Genomic DNA, 21,243 nt, shown 5'->3' on the forward strand with positions numbered 1-21,243 from the left:
ATCAACGTCTGGCATGAAGTCGTACTTTGCAAAACTTGTGTTGAAGCATCACAGGCATCTCAGCCCAAGGTGGGACTGAAGAGAGCTGGAACAGTCTTTTGGTCAGCCTCATGATAGTTTGGGGTTTTTTTAGACACATTTTTAAATTTCTCAGTTCCAACAAAATGTCACACTACTTTTAGAAGGGCTGGTGGTCCCTTGGCTGTGGGAGTGGGGAGCAATCTTCTTGAAAGGGGAGGACATCAGTTTGCTCATTTCCATCCTCTCTCCGGCAGCCTGAAGGCCACTGGTACTCTGCAGTCCTTTGCTTCCAGAATCTTATCTCTTTTCCAATTTGCCCTCTTATCCATGGATTATCACTAGCCCTTTAAATAGGGTTTTTCCTTCAAGTGCCAGGAAAGGGAATGACAAAAGGCGCTATCTACTTTTCCTCAGAGGAGAGATCAAAAACATTTTCTCCTTCTGCAGAGGAGATTAGCTAAACTTCCCCCTGTCCCTTTCTGCACTTGCAAGTTTTTATCTCTGCCTTGTTAAGCCTGTAGGGCTTGAAGGTACAAAGGTTTCACTTTACTGAATACCTCTTAATCCCTTCCTCTTCTATGGTGGTGCTGATCTGTTTTAAGAGAAGGCACAGCTCTTCATTTTACCTATGAACATTATGCCTTCACCATGGTGGACTGTCCTCAGAACAGCCACATTTTGCAAAAGAAGGCTGATGTATTGATGGCAATTGAAAAGTTATCTGAGAGGTTGTCCAGGAGCACCTTGCAAAGCCGCATGGAGTCAGTAGTCAGGTTTCCTGGTCAGTAGACTTTCTTTGAGTCTTTGAGCAAAAATAGGCCACTTGTTCTTTGCTAATTGCTATGCAGATAAAGATAATTTTATGGTTGCCAGTAAAAGGTTCACTAAAGCAGTACTGGGACACTATCTACTTTATATGTCAAAGAAGTGATAAAGCTGTGCTAGCAATGGCTTTACCTGAGATAAAACTCTTCTCGCTGAAAACTCCCTTGTTTTTAGGATAGCATAAGAGAAGAAAGGTTGATTGTTTTCAAATAGTATCTGAGTTCATGTGTCTGCTGGGAGCTGGGACACTTACCTCATGTTCTAGTGAAAAAAGATTACTGATGTCTTGAAGGGAAATATATTCAAAGCATTGCATTCAAAACATAGCATTGTGAATATACACGTGTGCTGCTATTCAGCGTACAATTAGCAGTCTAAAATCTACCATTATAATGGGACGAAAATCAGGGTGCTTACTGTTACTGTGCTAAACTTCAAGTAGTTGAAGCACAGTCAAAGTTTTTAAACTACCTCTTCAGCTACAGGACTGTTTTCCTTTCCTAGTGTAAGTGTTGTAGTCTGAGGATTAGGGGCAGGGCTGTTAGGAAAAAAAGTCCAAAAAAAAGAAGAGCATTTAGGATATAAGGAACTTGAGATTAGTATTTTGGTATGAGTAAACTTTGAAATGTAAGGTAAAGCAGGAATCAGAAAAGGCCTCTGTAAGAAATTAAAAGACCTGGGGTTTTTAAGGACAAGGTCTGTTGATACCAGGAGAAAGGAATAAATCTATGAGAGGAAAATGAGGTGGCCCTCTAAGTACAGGAGGAGAGGTTTCTTTCTTTGCTAAAATTTGCTAACATGAATGTACTGAAGTCAATCAGGGTAACAGTCTTGAAGGATACAGTTGTCTTGTCACCGAGCAGATATGTAAGGTACTAACAGACATGCAATACAATAACAACAACAAAATTGTCTCTTGTCCCCTTAATATACCTCAGGTTTGCTTTGAAGAGGCTATATTTGGGTACAAGACCACTTACACTCTGTTGTTTTCTCCTTGGTTTTTCTGCTGAGAAAGTTAATGAAGTTATTGCTAATTTTTTAGTGTGGATGGCTAGCAAACATAACACTTGCTATATGATACATTTTAGTTCTGCCTGTCTGCACCAGAGTTGAATCCCTGCATTCCTTTTAATTGTGTATTGTACAGTGACAGGAATTTCTGGCATTATTTAAGTTAGTAGTATTAAATGTTTTAGGAAAACACTATGGAGGATTACCTTATTGGTAAGGCACTACTTGTGGTGTGATGTAGAAAAGGAAAAGACAGTGGCCATAACTGTCATTTGAGAACATGTGAGGTTTTTCTTTTGATTTAAGACCAATCAGCTTCTCTTAGGTGGTCATTGGCTAGTTACATTTTTGCTTCCTTCTAAATCGATTCCTCTTGCAACAGCACTCTTCCTGCTAGATCTCAGTTATTTGTTTTGGGATTGGGGGCTTCTTGTTTCACAAGCAGAATAACAGAATGAAAGTTGTTGGGATATACAGCCTACCAGTGGCTGCATTTCACATGACAATTGAACAAGTGACTGCTAATATCAGTAGATGCGTTGCTCAAATTAATATTTATCCCCATCTCCTGTTTTTTGTGGCCTGATCTACAATCTGTCTTCTTTGATGTTTTAAGGGAACAAAAGAATTACTTTCAGGTGAATGCGTAAAGGAGAGTGCAAAAGACAATGTTTTGAAGCAGAGTCAATGAAATGTGTCCTGACAAAGCTCAAAATGATGCTTCTGCATATTCTTCAGTGCCATCTACCGGCACAATTGCCCATTAGGTAATTGTAGGGCAAGAACATACTCCTAATAGGCAGCAATTTACAAGCATTTATTTCTTTTTTCTTTTATTTTAGGAGCAAGGCAAGATTGGTGTAGTCTTCAATATTGGCACGGTGGACATCTCTATTAAAGAGGAAAGCACACCTGTAAATGATGGCAAATACCACGTAGTACGCTTTACCAGGAATGGTGGCAATGCCACACTTCAAGTTGACAGTTGGCCAGTAAATGAACACTACCCAACAGGTATATACTTTTTTCTTATATTTCTCTGTTTATCTATACCTATAAACTAATGTTTAGTAACAACTGATGGCTATATAAATCTTTCTTGTTTCATCTCAACAATAAATTTACCAGCCTGGTGATGCATATACTCCCTCTTGGAAAACAAAATAAGGTCCTTTACATTGGAAAAATAAGCATGCCAATTGTGTGGTATGATGCACATAGATCTTGCTATTACAGAAGGCTCTAAGTGAATCCTGGTTCTGCAGAGATTTACGAACTTATTTAACAACAAACTTGGTTTTGCTACTTGTGATATTTTCTAGCAATTTAAGAGAGAATAGTTTTGAACAGACCTTATTAAAAGGAGAGGTGACTCTAGCCATACCCAAGATACTGTCGATGTCTATATATAGATCAGAGTTGAAGTGTCAGGGATATGGAAGATTAAGTTGTAAATATTTGGACAGGCATTATGCTTGCCTCATTATTTTTCATCATCTGAATTTCACTCTCTCCTTTAGGTTGACAGATATAAAGGTTGACACATAATCTAGCGAAAACTGACAAATTTTAGTTGACTTTAGATCAAGTTAGAATGGAACAATTCAGTATCTCTTTGGAAATAATCACCCTAAGTCCACTAGGAGTAATGAACAAGTGGCTTTTGAATCACTGCCCCAGGTTTTATCCCACCACTGGCAAATCAGTACTTCTTAATACTGTATGTCACCATATCAAAAGGTCAAACTCACTTCAAGGGAAAAACAGATTGCTGTACGTAATGCTGACAGTGCACAAGCGAGCGGAGGCTTAGTGGTGTGCCTGGTTACAAAAGGCAGGAGGACCACAAGGAAAGAACTGCAGTGTTAGCCACATTCTTCTTATTCACATGTTGTTATCTAAGATCAAGCCGTGATCTTCTTGTTGGTTTCCAGAATTAAGTCTAAACAATATCCAGTTCTTCCTTTCTAGGTTGTACATAAACTGACTTGGGACAGAAGGAAGAATTATGTGATAAACATGAGGCAATTTGCTATCTGAGTAGGAGTTACCCACAAGCGCAACCCAAAGTTACAAGAAATATCCTAATTGTTTATACAGTGTTACAGTAGTAAATTACTCCAAGGAGATAATTTCATCTCTTCCACTCAGAAGGTGCACAAGAAATTTTTTAATGTGAGTGGTTTATGCTGTGGTGTTCTCTACCACATGTTCAACATGACACTTTGACAGTGTTTTGGTGATGTACATGCAGAAGAGTACATTTTAATAATTATCCTTATTTCTGTGAAATAATTGCTTTCAAAGAACAACATGACAGACATGCTGAGTTAGATTCTAGCTATGCTAGCCATTGCTTAGAGAGGGAAGTATAGCTACGAATGGCTCAAACTGAGCATCTTTCTGTTTCTTTCATCAATTATTTTGTGGTAAAATAACTCTTATCCAGTTGGTAGCCAATTACAGTCGTAAAACCCCATGAATAAATTTTCTTATTATATTACTTACCGTACTAAGACCATGATGTAAAGAAACAAAATGTTCAGCACATTTCTTTAGAGATTTTTTTTTTTTAGATTTTTTTTTGAGATTTTTTTTAATAGAAAATAAATCACACTCTCACTATCTCAATATCCTCTGCTTCTGTCTTGAGTAAAGATGTTTCTAAGCTTTCATTAGATATGTATGGTTTTATAGAATTAGCATTAATCTTTTGGTCTGGGCTAGTGTTGAGTATATGCAGTTGTACCCCAAGGGAAAAGGACACTTTTGTATTCCAGACACCTTTTTCTTTCTGTTCATGTATTTAAATTTCTGGCTGTTTGCAGATGATGAAGTTTCCAGACTGTGCCCGTGAAAAACAGGCTTGTGGGATCATACTCTATGTGTGCATGTGTCTCCCTTATTTTTCCAGTTTCTTTCAAACTGTAGTGATAGGACAAGGGGTAATGGGTTCAGACTTAAACAGGGGAAGTTTAGATTGGATATAAGGAGGAAATTCTTTCCTGTTAGGGTGGTGAGGCACTGGAATAGGTTGCCCAGGGTGGTTGTGAATGCTCCATCCCTGACAGTGTTCAAGGCCAGGTTGGACGAGACCTTGGGTGGTATGGTTTAGAGCGAGGTGTCCCTGCCTACAGCAGGGGGGTTGGAACTTGATGATTTTAAGGTCCTTTCCAACCCTAACTATTATATGGTTCTATGATTTTTTAGCCAGATTTTAAAAGGGGTGAAAGTTGAAAAAAAAAAACCTAAACCAAACCAAAGCAACAAAGATCCTACATGGCTAGGGAAAATAATCAAAGGAGAAGAGGGAAGTGCTCCAGCCCTCCCAGAGGAAAGGACTGTGGCTTGATGCCAGTTTGTGTTAAATGCTAGAATATCCATATAATGAAGAAGCATTATAAATGCCTCAGATACAGGAAAAGCTTCAGTGAGCCAATAACTACAGGAAACCAGTCCTTATTAGTTCCATTTTCTGGGCAATTAACAGCTGAAAAGAAGAACAAACATGAGCTTTTGAAATTAATAATTTGTTGTCTTTCACAGACCAAAGTTGCACTAGTGTTCCTCAAGACCAGAGCTCTGGTGTGTTCACCAAAGCTCTGTAAAAAGCTTTGTGTTTGGGTTGCCCCATGCTAATCCAACATTTCAGCTGCAGGATGCTGAAACTGCAATTCCTATCACACTTGTATAATAGCTAAGGAATCTGGTGGTTTATGCGTAAGATCACTTTAATTCTGAAACCATGTTATTTCCAGTCTTAAAAAAAATCATGTTTGTAGCACATGCATATTTGTGTATCCTGTGTTGTCTGTAATATAAACAATTTCACCTGTACTTGATTTTCTTCACAGGCTAATATTTTCAAATTTTATAAAATAGCTAAATTATCTTCCACATCATCACACGTAGGGCAATCTTCAGGCACCAGGGCTGCATTCTGAATGGCATTTCCATGCTCCTCTCTGAATTTTATTACCTATAGAAGGATTATACATTACACTCATAATTACTTGCTCAATGGAAAATACAAATAAAAGTGGGATATCCATTAAAGGAGCAAAGAGGGAGATTATTGGCTTTCCTTAAAACACAGTCCCTGGTTAAATTGAAATCAAGTGAAACTAGCCCAATGGGACTGAAAGACTCCAAAGCTGTATTTTTGCAACTTCAGATAAAAGGTAAGGAAGTGGAAGGAAAATGGAAAAGCAACAAACTTTCGATTCAAGCACTGACATTTTGTTTTTTTTATAGCTTCCAATTGTATCTCAGTCAGCTGCAACATGAGCCTTATTCTTTCTTGTGAGGAAAAGGGTTAGAGAGAAATGGTAAAGGAGTGAATTAACTTGGAGCTAAGGTTGGCTAAACTTTGAGACTGAAATAATTCCAATCATTAGGAATGATCTCTCACCATTCATACAATTCAAATCCTGCCAGTAAGACTGAACAGTAGCCCAGTGTATGTATCTGAGACAGAGCTCCTGAGAACTGAGTGTTGGCAAATAGCAGCATTAGCACTGGGGCTCTTAGCTGCTATTCAGATGTCATGGTCTAGTTCAGGCAAAACCATTGAGTTATTAATGATTTATTTGCGTTAGTTTTGCCCTTTTTCCTCTCCCTTAAGTACACAGTAAAGACATGGGCTTCTGCGTAGGCTGTACTGATCCCTGATGCTTGTTTCATGAAGTTGGTCACCATAGTGTATTTCTTAGTCAGGGGATCCACCTTTTGCTATGCCCTAAAGCACAGTTTTCCATGACTACTTCCCATATGTTGTCTCACGTGCCTTCACCCTTTGGTGTAGATACCATATAACAGGTTGTGCTTTGTCACTGTCATTTGCTTGCTTTTTCTTTTCTGCTGAGACCTTTTCTATATCTAAATAAATCTTAATGATGAAGTAGGAGAACCTACTACATCATTTTGGTAGAATCATTTTGGACCAAGAGTTCAGTAAAAGGAAGCATTTGGAGTACTTTTGTTTCAGATTACAGAAAAATCCATCAAATTTGAGGCACTTTACAGTGGTATCAAGTCAGCAATTATCAGGAGAGCTAAAAATAAATCTCTGTTTTGATACAGAACTGGGATACCTCAGTCCCTAAGTTTTCATTAATTCTTAGGAGACTTTTAGGTTTTTTTCCTCTGTCTACTGTCTTTCTTGAAAAGAAATACTTCATTTATTGCAGATTATTTATACATCGAAACAAGCCTGATATTCCTGCTCATTCATCCATGCACTTGACTACATTTTCTGCAGTAGAAAAAGAAGCAAAGCTAGGTGAAGAACAGCTGTAAAGCAAGAGTATCAGTGACATCAAAGTCTAATTGGAGGAATGTTTTAAAGCAGAAGATTAAAGGAAGGAAAGAAAAAGGAAGGAGGAGGTTATCACTTAAAGATATACATCATTTAGCAAGAAAACTGTAGCCTGGATTTTATGACTGCATTTAAAAAATAAGATATAGGACAACATTAAACAATCCTCATCAGGATTCATTAGTTCATCCACCTGATACAGATTTTATGTTTTTCGCCTTTATAATTCTCTTGATTGATCTCTCAGCCTTCTTGTAGGAGTCTCTGCCCTTTCAAAGAGCATTAATTTGCAGGTGTATTGGTACTGAAGGAAAGGAAATTCTTTTTCTCTCTCAAGTCTGTGTCTTAGAGGAAGTTGAATTTTAGGAAAAGCTGGACTGTTAGCTGTAGACAGCAGAACTCCAGAAACTCTTTGACTGCTATGGCAAGTACTGTGGTCTGATAAGTGCATACCTATAAAAGAAAAAGTTGGTTTTTAGACCCTGATATATGTACTGGCATTTTCATTCATGACAGTTTCAGTCCCAAGGACTGAATGCCCCAAACTGTTGGGGCATATCTTGTTTAATTTCATTTGAAAGGAATCTACTTTGTATTCCCTGAGCACATTTCAGTATGTAAACCAAGGTGTAGCAAGTGGAGAGAGTTGGGAGGTACACCTTGGAGGCACAATCCTGATTCAAATGAAAATGCTGATGTAAATGGATCTTACTGTAGTATACAGCTGGAACTGGACAAAGGAACTCATTCTTTCATTACTTTTTCCCATACTCATGTTGCTTAAATGGTCAAATTTTGTTTTATACCCCCTCTCATATTCTGCTCAGTGGGACCATTACCAATGCCACTCACATATAGTGGCTTATGAAAAATGGACACACGGGAGTGGAAACGATCAGTCAGGAGACAGGGGAAGATGACTTCCTTTATCAGCAGGAGTGGTTTATGCTAGTTTAAAGTTTACCCTGATCTATATCTTTAGTAGTCTATGTGAGGTGAATTCTTTCTCACCTGCTGTTGTCCGAAGTAAAACATTTTCCAGAAGTATAGGTGGTCTAGGTTGTCCTACCCATCTAAAATATGAAAGGCATGAAGTCTCTCTTCTTACAATATAATTTTCATTTACTTGGTGGAAAGATCCGAAATTGCCTGGTTAGTACCAGGCTTGTTATGTGAGACAAGGAAGAAAGCTGGCTGAGTTCCTACTTGCTTGCAAAGGAGTACGGAAGAAGCTAGCGGATGTTATGGGAGAACCTTTCTCAATCATCTGCCAAAGGCCTTGGGACTCTGAAGAGGTCCCTGCTGACTGGAAACCAGCCAATATTATTCCAATTTTAAAAATGGTGTGAGGAAAGAGCTTAGGAAATACAGACCTAGGTTAGTCTAGCCTCAATTCCTGGAAAAGTTGTGGATCGTACTATACCGGGTGTTATTGAGAGGTATTTAAAGAATAATGCAAAAATCATGCACAGTCAACATGGGTTCACAAAGGGAAAGTCCTGTTTAACTACTTTGATATCTTTCTATGATAAGGTTGTCCAGCTAGGACGTGAAGGGAAGGTGGGGTGTAATTTTTCAGGATTTTAGTAAAGCTTTTGATACTGTCCCTCACAGCATCCTTCTGGACAAGTTGTGAGATGAGTGGGTGCACAGTGTGCTGGGTGAAGAACTAGCTGAAGGGTTGTGGTGAATGGGGATACATCTAGCTGTTCCTCAGACTTATTTATAGAGCCAATTCTGTTCAATGTATTTGTCAATTATATGGATGCAGGAATTGAATGATGATACCAAACTGGAAGTGCTCTTGACTCTCTTGAAGAATAAAAGGCCTGGCAGAGGGATCTAGATAGATTGGAGCATTGGATAATCATTAATGGCATGAAACTGAACAAGTCAAAATGCTGAATCCTACAGATAGGGCAGAGTAACACTTGGAACAAATATAAACTGAGAGAGGAGTGGCTGGAGATCAGCCCTACATTAAGGATCTGGGTGTGCTGGTCAGAAGCAGGCTCAGCAGGAGTCAGCAGTGTGCCCTGGGAGCCAAAAGGGCAAACCATATCCTTGGATGAGTCAAGCACAGCATAACCAAACAGTTAAAAGAGGTGATTATCCTGATGTATTCAGTGTCGCTGTGGCCAAGCCTCAAGTACTGTGTGCAGTTCACGGCCCCACAATTTCATGATGTGAAGGTCCTTGAATGTGTCCAGAAGAGGGCAACAGGGCTCGAAGGCATGTACTATGGGGAGTGGCTGGTGACTCTGGGGTTGTCTAGTTTGGAGAAATGGAGGCTGAGCGGCAATCTCATTACTGTCTACAGCTTCTTGAGGAGGGTAAGTGGAAGGAAGTGATCTCTTCTCCTTGGTATCCAGTGATAGGACATCTGGAAATGGTTCAAAACTGCATCAAGGGAGGTTCAGAGTGGGAATTAGGAAGCATTTCTTTATTGAGAGGGTGGTCAAACATTGGAACAAGGTTCCTAGAGAGGTGGTCAACAAGCTTCACACCTGTCAGCATGTAACAGGTCTCACCTGTCGGTATCTCTAAAAATGGTTATACCCATCTGTACAAATCAAATTCCCTGAATTCTACACATTTGTGGCTACTGAACTGAAGTTCCCAGTCTGCTTTGAAACAGGTCATTTCTTGTGCTACTCAAGCCATTCGTCACCTTTGCCTTGATACTTTCAATCTCCTTCCACAAGTGGCATGATATTTTTGTTCAATGAAGTCCATTTCCCACCACATCCCTCTACTGGAGGGACATTTCTTTTCTTGATTCTTTTTGGGTTTATTTAGTTTTTATCAGCAACATTTTCCTTCTCTCCCTCTGTGATTTCCCAGCCATGAGATAAATAGCCTTGTATTTTACAAGCTAAATACAATTACTGCTATCAAAACTGGAGTTTTTCTCTCCCTGTAAAGGTCTTTTGGAAGCTGATAAGCTGTTCAAGGCGAACTGCAGGTTTCTGCCTAATCCTGAGATTAAACATAACCACCCAGAAGACAGCAAGAGATAATTGGGGAGGGTGGGAGGGGCGGGGAGGCAGGCAGGAGAGGAAGAGAAGAGGAAAAAGTGAGATCCTCTCCTGAGATATTAAGAGGACATACACAAGGCTCAAGGTTATTTGTGAAGGAATTACACAAAACACACAAGAGCTTGTTATGATGAGGAATTTCCTCAGATAATGCAGAGATTCTTGTAGTCATTAAAGACAAAATTTAATAGGGATTTTTTGGGTGCAAAACATAAAGGGGAGCAGTAGGAAACAGCTCACAGACATGACTGCTGATTTTTATATGTCAGTCTCATCTTGTCTTTGAAACAGCAGGTCTCACAAGGTTGCATCCAGATTCTTTGTGCCTTATGGCTTGGGTTCATCTTGCTGGCTTTATGCTGAGTATGGGGCGACAGTAGATTTCTCAAGTGTAAAGGAGTGGACTGAGCCAGATTTTCTGTGCTCTGTGTTTTCCTACCTGCTGACCGTATGAATATGGGTAATTTAACCACTCTGTTTGTGAAACAGAGTTAACACATCTTCTAGGGAATAGAGTGCCTTAATTACAGAGGAATAGTGTTATACATGTAGTAATCTTTAATTATAACCAAGGAAGGATTACTGAAGATAGTCTTTATGAGTCAGTCCAATAAAGTTGAAGAAAGCAGCCTAATTTCTTGATATGTAAATTGATTTAATTTTTTTTAAACAGTGACATTTTAATTTTCTCCCTCTGTATTTTTTTTTTAAGGTTTTGCCTTTCTGAAAGCCTGTCTGTATTTTTTAGTAGTTATCAAATGGCCTAATGGGATATTACCTCTCCCAACTTTGCTTTATTTAATTCATACTGCATTAGCCAAGGAGAAAATAAGTTTGGATGACCTAATAGCATCACTGGAGGATTTAAGAGAAGACTATATATCCTTTCTTCAGCTGACATGAGCTCTGATATTGTAAATAATATGCAATGTAGTGATTATGAGTTCTCATGACCTTTGTAATACAGAGTCTAATGCTGATTGGGACATTAACAGGGAAAACTCAAAAGCAGAACTAACTGGGATGTCTGAGGCATGGCAACAAGTTCTTCCTTTCTAAGTTTGTACTTACCCCTGCTCATCACTTCAGTGATTCAGAATTCACTTTAGTGATTTCCAAATGTTTGGTATCTGAGTCTCTTTAGAGGAAATAACTGGTCCTCTGTAATTTGCAAAGCCTGGCTTCTCCAGCCCAAAATTCCCTCTGTCTCTTTGAGAGTGGTTTTGGCATCTCCTCATTCCCTTTTCTTTCCACTCACCCTACCCCTACCACACAAATTTGGTTTCTACTTTCTTGTGCCCCTTTAGCAATCCCTTACGTCCTTCAGACTCAAGGCTATTCCAATCTCCTCCTCACTTCTGATACTAAGGTAATAGTAAGAAGCTTGGCTGAATCCAGTTGCCTCGATGAAAAAGCCCGTGGATCTTGTGCTTGACTACCTAAATTAATAATTTAGGTATTATTAATCCATTAATAATCCCTGTCGATGTTAAAGCTAAAAGGTTTTCTTTGTAGTACTGTCAAATCCCACTGTGGTCTTAATATTTTCCTATCCGAATGCCTTTGTGAGTTGGTAATGATTTAGGAACAAGAACACTAAATTTTGATTAGCCCTGTGGGCTGAATGTGATCCCCAGGGTTCTTGTCATTCTTCTGTTTGTGGGGTTTGATTTTTCATATTGTACTCATTTTTTGAGACTTAATGAGCTCTCAGATGTTTTCTATCACCATGAATTGGAGATGGCATGTAAAGTGTGTTTGACAGATTTACTGCATTTCATAATGAGCCTAAAACATATAAAAAGACAGGGTTAATAAAACTGCATAGGAGAAGCACATTTTGAAGGAAGTACTGTGACATATGCTGAAAGATCTGCCAAGAGGGATGATTAAAGCATGACAAGTTGATGAAATCAAGAGCTGATTGTAGCTTGTCACTGCAGGGCCATAACATCTATAATATATTTATAAGGTTGGAAAACAGATAAATATGGCTACATGATATGAACACTCAATTTTCATCCTCTGTATCCACTGAGATACAAACCTACACACATTAAGTCACTAACAGGCAAACACACTTTGGAACCTGTACTAAAACACCCATCTTAATGCATGTGCATGCATATTGGATGATGGGATGATGATCCGACATGATAAAAACTTATGTAAATGTTGTCACTATGCTCATGGTTTAAATTCTATGTACTTAGTCTTTTGCTTTCCCATAGTATATATGATGCTGTGGTTCATTTCTATTTTTTCGCTATCCCCAAATAGTTGCATGGAAGTTCTGTAGGGCTTGTCTGTCTTCCAGATTTTGTCTTTGAGGACAGAGGAGAGGAAAGACAGATGGAAAAAAAAAAAAAACAAACAACTGGCCTTATTGTGATTCCCAATACACATCCTTCCTCTTGAACTTTCATTTCAAAAAACGAATTCAGTCCAGGGTCTTATGGCACACTTCATTCAAACAGTCTGCATGAGTTGCAGTCTCACCTTCACCAAATACCTCAAGCCCATGTCAGTAGTGGTCTATCAAGCAGTGGCAGTTTTGTCAGCGTGGCAGTAAGAAATAGGGAAATGCATTGGTTTTTAATGAAGATATTTAAGGTAACCAGGCAGAACAAACAGTACAGTATTATAATAATGGAATCATAGAATAGTTAGGGTTGCAAAGGACCTTAAGATCATCTAGTTCCAACCCCTTTGCCATGAGCAGGGACACCTCACACTAAACCATGCCACCCAAGGCTTCGTCGAACCTGGCCTTGAACACCGACTGGCGTGGAGCATTCACAACTTCCCCAGGCAACCTATTCCATTGCCTCACCACCCTTAAAGAACCTCTTCCTTATATCCAATCTAACCTTCCCCTGTTTAAGTTTGAACCCATTACCCCTTGTCCTATCACTACAGTCCCTAATGAAGAGTCCATTCCCAGCATCCCTGTAGGCCCCCTTCAGATACTGGAAGGCTGCTATGAGGTCTCCACGCAGCCTTCTCTTCTCCAGGCTGAACAGCCCCAACTTTTTCAGCCTATCTTCATACGGGAGGTGCTCCAGTCCCCTCATCACCCTCGTGGCCCTCCTCTGGACTTGTTCCAACAGTTCCGTGTCCTTTTTATGTTGAGGACACCAGAACTGCACACAATACTCCAGGTGAGGTCTCACAAGAGCAGAGTAGAGGGGCAGGATCACCTCCTTCGACCTGCTGGTCATGCTCCTTTTGATGCGCCCAGGATACGGTTGGCTTTCTCGGCTGCGAGCACACACTAAAAGTCGGCTCATGTTCATTTTCTCAACGACCAGCACCCCCAAGTCCTTCTCCGCTGGGTTGCTCTGAATCTCTTCTCTGCCCAACCTGTAGCTGTGCCTGGGATTGCTCCTACCCAGGTATTTAACAGCAATAGAACTGAAAGGAGTTTACCTAAGGAGAGATACAGAGAATAGTATCTTCATTCAAGTATCCGTAACTGTCTAATTCCCACTTAGGATCCCACAGATAGTCCTTGAGCTGTGGGAAAGAGGGGAGAAGGAATAAGAAGATGTCTCTGTTACTTACGTGGCAGTATCAATTACTGCTACATAATTGTCACATAAAAGTTTCTAACATGCAAATATATACCACAGAGGCAATGCTAGTTTTAATTTAGCCAAAATATCTTGTTTCTAGCCAGTATAAAGAAAATACTATCAGAAAGTACTGACAATTTGTGGGAAAGAATTTTTCAGTGCTCTCCAACATAACAGATATGCATTACATTTCTGCATTCTGATAGTTGAATTATTGTAGCATTGTTATTACATCTTCCTGAATCAGACTAGATGTCCAGTATGTCAAATCTACAGGCAAATACCAAGTACATCAGAAGAAAATTTGCTTTAATGGTCAAAATGACACTTCTGTCTGATGGTCCTGCAATTCAGATGGTTTCTGTTCTGTCCTCCCAGAGCCTGTTTTTCATCTAATAGCCTTCTTGAGCTGGAGAACGGCCAAGTGTCTTATGCTTTGGAGAATTACAGTAACCCACTATGGCAATAACAAAAATGTGGCACGAAAGACATTCTTATCATCCTAATATTATACTTAGTTTGTGACCTGAAATATGAGGTTGTATAAGCTTTACATATTTTTATCGTATCTACAGTCATTACATTTGTATTACTCTGTTGGAAAGCAAATGCTTTCTTTTTACTTCTCATTCATTTATTCAGGGAGACATGACCATGTAGACATACTCCCAGTTCCTCTCTAGCTGGAATTTGATAGAAATTACTCTGCTGTATTGTTAGCACATTGCTCAGCCAAACTTAAACCAAACCAAAACAAAATGTAGGTAGTTTAGTGACATCTGGGGTTTTGTTTTTTTTTCATTTCTCTGACTTTTTTCCATTGACGATTTTGATTCTCAGTATCAGTACCTTCCTCTTATCTTTGTCCTATGGACTAGGATTCTTTTTAAGAGGAATTCTTGCAACACAAGATGAATGCTTATGAAAAGTTATATTAACTTTTGACAGGAGTATTATGGCATGTAGTATAACTCATGAAGAGATGAGTTTTACAATTCATAGAATCATAGAATAGTGAGGGTTGGAAAGGACCTTAAGATCATCAAATTCCAACCCCTTGCCGTGGGCAGGGACACCTCGCTCTAAACCATACCACCCAAGGCTTCATCCAATCTGGCCTTGAACACCGCCAGGGATGGAACATTCACAGCTTCCCTGGGCAACCTATTCCAGTGCCTCACCACCCTAACAGGAAAGGATTTCCTCCTTATATCCAATCTAAACTTCCCCTGTTTAAGTTTGAACCCATTACCCCTTGTCCTATCACTACAGTCCCTGATGAAGAGTCCCTCCCCAGCATCCCTATAGGCCCCCTTCAGATACTGGAAGGCTGCTATGAGGTCTTCACGCAGCCTTCTCTTCTCCAGGCTGAACAGCCCCAACTTTTTCAGCCTGTCTTCATACAGGAGGTGCTCCAGTCCCCTCATCACCCTCGTGGCCCTCCTCTGGACTTGTTCCAACAGTTCCATGTCCTTTTTATGTTGAGAACACCAGAACTGCACACAATACTCTAAGTGAGGTCTCACGAGAGCAGAATAAAGGGGCAGGATCACCTCCTTCGACCTGCTGGTCACACTCCTTTTGATGCAGCCCAGGATACGGTTGGCTTTCTGGGCTGCAAGCACACACTGCCGGCTCATGTTCATTTTCTCAACGACCAGCACCCCCAAGTCCTTCTCCGCAGGGCTGCTCTGAATCTCTTCTCTGCCAGCATGTAGCTGTGCCTGGGATTGCTCAGGTGTAGGTGAGCTAACAAACATCTGGCCTGAGGAATCAAACACTTGAACAATGACTTTGTGCTTTTCTGATCTCATTGCCTGCAGAAAGAACAGTGGCAGCTGTAATCCTAGGTTAACACAGCTGACATGCAGTGACAGAAGGGGCTCCTGTGTCTGCATCAGCCTTGTCCCTGCTCAATAAAAGGCATTGGAAAGCACAGTCACTGAAATCCAGTGCTGTGGACTGAAACAGAGCAATTGTATGAAAGCAAGGTCAGAAATTAAAGTGGCCAGTCATGGAACTGAGAGCCAGAAGATTCTAATTCCCAGGTCTGTCTTTATATATGCCATTCCCCGTGGTCTTGAGCAATGTTTTTACCACTCTCGGGTTCAGTTTCTGAATCATTAAAGTGGGAGTAAACCCCCAATTTACATTATCTGAAGGGACTTAAATAGAAAATATTATACAATTTGCTGAATATGAAAACATTTCTGGGTTAGTGAACTTGCATCTTTGCTGTTTACTGAGTACCCAGAGCACCATGGACACCAAAATCTCCAGTGTTGGACTTGTAAATTTTTTTGTATTTTTTTCCAAAGCTCCAGAAATTCACCATCAATGAGATGCACTTTGAGTTACAGTGTGCCATGTGCAGACTGAGTGATAATTTACCACTTCACTATTTAGCATTTCCATAGCATTTTCCAAAACTCAGGTCACTTCCAAGAAATAAATTTATTTAAAATGCTGGAGTAGGTAAAATATAACCGCAGAAACTATAAGTTCCTTTTCTTATGTGTCCACCTTCTCACACAGTGTTATTGAGTAATGTTTTTTTCACTGTATGGAAGTTTTCTGTGCCTTTAGTTCATGGCTTTGCTCTGTGAATGGCACATGTCTTTGAGAAGGCTTACTGGATCACTGCGGTGTCCTGGAATTCTCATTTTCTAAACTGATGCAAACAGAAATGATTTGAAGAGGAGGCAAACATCACTGATTTGTAGCAATTAGAGATGGGAAAGGCCTGTTTGGTTTCATTTATTCCATTCCATAATCAGATGATGTCCTCCACCACTTTATCAAGTAAAATTTTAAATAATTCCAGAATTTCTGAGGAGACTGTAGCACTGCCTAATATATAATCTTGGTAGGAGGTGCTTCTTAATAAACTTCTTCATCAGTTTCTTACTTGCTTTTAGTTATTTCTTGGCACACACCCTAGAGAACTTGCCCCTTTCCATAGGGTTTTTGCATTTCTGTTATTTCTGACTGGTTGGCTTTCCAGTGTCACTGGTGACATTTGACTAAATGCTTGACAGGCATTACTCTCATTAATGTTACTGACTGAGCAGCCTCCCTATACTTAGCACTGTATTCACTAGAAAGGACTGTACATGCTTTCTCTATTTGTAGTATATTCAGCTCTCCATATTATCTCCCTGATAATATGTGCACAAGGGAGATTAGATCCATAAACATCTGAAAGGTTTCTGGTGGACCAGCCCACCCAGTTCCACCACTGCCAGCAGCAAGACTGCAAATCCAGCTGCAAGCGAGCCTGTTCCTGCATAGATACCTGAGTGCCTCCCAACACCTTCCGACAAGGAGTCTTGGTTTTGATGTAATGTCTAGTAAACATACAGAAAGTCTTGAAGGGGGAGCACGCTTCACTGGGCCCCAAGTGTTTCTGCAAGAATCAGTGCTTTTCTTCTCCCTGCCTCCATGCAGGCTGTGCCAGACCTAAGCTACTGTCAATGTGAGTGCTCTTGTTTGCAGGGATGTGATAGTGAGCTGCTGACTCTTTATGAAGCAAGGTGTAAGGCTACAAGATTTCTAACCTGCAAAGGCAGTTTTTCTGTTTTCAGTCTCATGTTGGTCTTGGAGGCAAAATAGCTGAACTGATGTAGCTCCAATGCCTAACCCAGCACATGTAAGCTAGATCCAGTGTTTTTGTGCCCTGACTTTGCATAATCCACAAAACAGATAAGCAATCCCTAGATAAATAAGAGTTAATAGAATTTAAAGTATCAATACAAATAAAGTGCTTTTGGCATTTGGTTATTGCTGCTTGTTCCCATTGGGCTGTATAAATCAGAACCTAACCTTTCCCAAAGGAACCAAGAAGTGGGATGTGGGAACAGTAGCAGTGGATTTTATTCTGAACTGTTTTGTATCTCTTCCTGAAAAATTAAATTTGTTCTTGTTTAAAATGGAAAGATCAATATGTAATTTCAGTTATTCTTTAATAGTCATTTTAGCTCTGGCTGCCTGATGGAGGCCTTAATTTGGGCATGGTCAGTGAAAAAAACACATTACTTACAAAACATCTCAAAGATATGGTAATGTGGACACCCAAATAATTTCATATCAGTGAAAAGGTTGAACTAATACCTCTTTCTTTATACCATACAACAGTTCACTTTTCCAACATAAATCAAGAGAGCTAAAGCAAGCTGCTTTTATCACATGCCCATGGCCTTAGCTTGTATACGGCTGAATTGATTCAGTATAATCTGCTCATATAAAATAAGACCTGAATCACATTTTTTCAAAAGACTTTTTTTTTTTCTTCTACACGCTTGAAAAACTTTGATTAACCTTCTTCCACCTTTGCTAGTCTGAGTTTTCTTTTAGTTTTGCTCCTGTTGTGCTTCTGTGTTAGATTATGAAGGGCAAGTGACTCATTTTCTCAGTCATCTAAAACAGGATGGAAAGATTAATATAAGGGAGGTTGAAAAGTTACTGATCGTGTCCTGGGGCAGAGGGGTGAATTAGATGACTTCTCAGAGTCTTCCTTAGTCTTATTAATGTCTCGGTGGCACATGTTAGCTGTACCTTCTGGGCAGACATTTTAAATTTAATATCATACAATCATAGAATCATAAAGTAGTTAGGGTTGGAAAGGACCTTAAGATCATCAAGTTCCAATCACCTGCCATGGGCAGTGACACCTCGCTCTAAACCATATCAACCAAGGCCTTGTCCAACGTGGCCTTGAACACTGCCAGGGATGAAGCATTCACAACCTCCCTGGGCAACCAATTCCAGTGCCTCACCACCCTAACAGGAAAGAATTTCCTCCTTATACCCAGTCTAAACTTGGATATTACGATTTTTCCATCTACTTTCACTGTTCAATAAAGCTGTGACTTTTAGTATTGGATTCTCATTTTATTTCTTGTCTTCATTTTCCCCTTAGTCCTGAGTTCCCTTTATCTTGAATTCCCTCTGACCACAGTGTTTGCTGGGAGTCACACCTTTCCTTCTGTTCATCTCACTGTGAGCTGGAGTTAAAAGCTACCTTCACACTGCAGCTTCCCTCAGCTCACTGCCCTCATGGCAAAAAGCAATGAGGACTTGGTAACATAAGTACTAAAAATAGGAGAGAGAATTATCAAGCAAGACTAGAACAGCAAAAATTACTCAGGCAACTGGTGTTGTTTCTAAGGTTCTACTGCCTCAACTAAAATCCTTACATTGCTGCCACTCTCGATTTTATATTTTTTAGCCTATAAAACATAGAGCAATAATTCAAAGAAAAGCAGCATTCAGACCAAAATCATTTGAGAAAGTTGGGGCTGTTCAGCCTGGAGAAGAGCAGGCTGCGTGGAGACCTCATAGCAGCCTTCCAGTATCTGAAGGGGGCCTATGGGGATGCTGGGAATGGACTCTTCATTGGGGACTGTAGTGATAGGACAAGGGGTAATGGGTTAAAACTTAAACAGGGGAAGTTTAGATTGGACATAAGGAGGAAATCCTTTCCTGTTAGGGTGGTGAGGAACTGGAATGGGTTGCCCAGGGAAGTTGTGAATGCTCCATCCCTGGTGGCGTTCAAGGCCAGGTTGGACAAGGCCTTGGGTGATATGGTTTAGAGCGAGGTGTCCCTGCCCAGGGCAAGGGGGTTGGAACTAGGTGATCTAACTATTCCCTAACTATTCTATGATTCTATGTTCTTTACTGTGAGGATGGTGAGGCACTAGATTGCCCAAGGAAGTTGTGAATGCTCCATCCCTAGTGGCGTTCAAGACCAGGTTGGAGAAAGCCTTGGGTGACATGGTTTAGTGTGAGGTCTCCCTGCCCATGTAGGTGGGTGGGAACTAGATGATTTTAAGGTCCTTTCCAACCCTCACTATTCTATGATTCCACTATACGGTCTTACAGTAATGAAGCAGCAGAAGCAACTATACATACACAGGTCAGATGCTAAAACTGATTGCAGACTTGTTATTTCTTCCTGATTTGTGGAAGAAGTTGTTTCTTGTCCTAAATATAAATGTTACTAGGAGGCTTGTCTTACTTTCCTAGCTGAATACAAAATAAGAAAAAAAAATGTTTGTACTGCATAGTATTTAAAACAAAATATGAACTTAAAGAAATGTGAAAATGGGATAGTTCAGTTTACTGTAAGTTTTTCAGTGCAGCTGCCTGAAAACAGAATTGGTTTAAGAGGCTGAGTGCGTGCCAGTCACTTCTGAAACTTTGTGCCGTATATTGAATATTAGATAAAATGGTAGCTTTTCCATGATGTATGCAGTTCTTCTTTTCTGGAGTACACAGGATCGGCCCTAAAAGAGTTTGGGGTTGAATTGCAGTGAGTCCGTTTATGTTAGTACAGGACTTAGTTCTCAAAGGTAATCTTTGCAGACTCTAGCAGGCTACCATACCCCTCTCCGATACTGATGTGAGTGTATATAAATCTTAGTGAGATTATGAGCATCCGTAAAAACTCAGAGGAAGTTGACATTAAAAGCCACCATATGAACTGAACTATCAGATACTAACTGCTTACTACCCCTTCTAAGTGAAATTCCATCTTCAATAAGAGAGGTAGAATCAGTTTAAACCTTGAGACCTGATATCAATATGGTTTCTTAAATCATTGTTTTAGCATATCACCTTTCATTTAATAACCGTTCATTAGATAAAATGTCTCATTCATTTTAGAGACTTATAAGCAATGAAGGAAATGCTGCTGTAGTGTCTCATCATAAAACAGCTTTTGGCATTAATTTAGGACAGATGGATGTTTTTTTATGGTTTTCCTTTTAGCATCTTCAAAGACTTGACAACACATCAAGTTGGATTAATATTTCACCTGCAAGCAAGTACTTACTTTCTGCCCAGTGCAATTTGCTGGAACCTCTCAGCTTTTCTCTTTCATACCAAAGAGGCAGTAAATCATCATGATTGGTATCTAGGCCAAGAAGCAACATTTTTCAGAGCTTCAATTGCTCTTTTAGTTTCTTTGGCTTAAGAATCCGATTTGGTTTAGAAAGAAGCTTAATGCAATAAAGGTTGTTTATTTACATAAAGGAACCATGAGTGGAAAAGCAAAACATCATCTCAATTGAACAGTTATGGAAAAAAAATCCTGCTTTGCCAATGAGCAAATTTAAACTGTCTCCCCCTGGACTGTTGTACTGTATCAAAAGCATTTCCTGTGAATAGCAAAAGAAAATTATTTTGATATTTTTTTTCAGTTTAATTTTATCTTAATGAAAGTTTATCAGGAGCTGAAGCTAGAAGTGATTCTGATCTATTGATCTGTACAGACTGTGGAGCAGGGATACTGAGGGCTCCAGAAAAAAAACCAAAAAAAACAGAAGGCTAGCATCCGATCTTATTTAACCAGCAGACTCTGATGTTTATGACTGAGGTGCCAGCTTCTGTTGGGGGAAAGAGGGATAAAAAAAAGTAGAGCTCTTCTTCCAGATACATCTCCAAAATATTTAGT

General features: G+C 39.8%; 1 protein-coding gene across 31 annotated transcripts in view; it reads left to right on the forward strand.

Annotated features, from left to right (window-relative positions):
- The window catches only part of NRXN3 (neurexin 3), a 1,029,877-nt gene that overhangs the window by 886,897 nt on the left and 121,737 nt on the right, over positions 1-21,243 (forward strand). For all 31 annotated transcript variants that reach the window (XR_009727556.1, XR_009727557.1, XM_061367479.1 and 28 more), the window contains one exon: positions 2,703-2,874. Coding sequence is in view for 29 of the 31 variants with exons in the window: in XM_061367479.1 (XP_061223463.1) it covers positions 2,703-2,874 (172 nt within the window). In the remaining 2 variants the exon portion in view is untranslated. The remainder of the gene's footprint in view (positions 1-2,702; positions 2,875-21,243) is intronic.

The sequence above is a fragment of the Neopsephotus bourkii genome, unplaced genomic scaffold, assembly GCF_033783945.1.
Source record: "Neopsephotus bourkii isolate Nb327-2 ecotype Australia unplaced genomic scaffold, CSIRO-AGI_Nbou_v1 NB_1376, whole genome shotgun sequence".
Lineage (NCBI taxonomy): Eukaryota > Metazoa > Chordata > Aves > Psittaciformes > Psittacidae > Neopsephotus > Neopsephotus bourkii.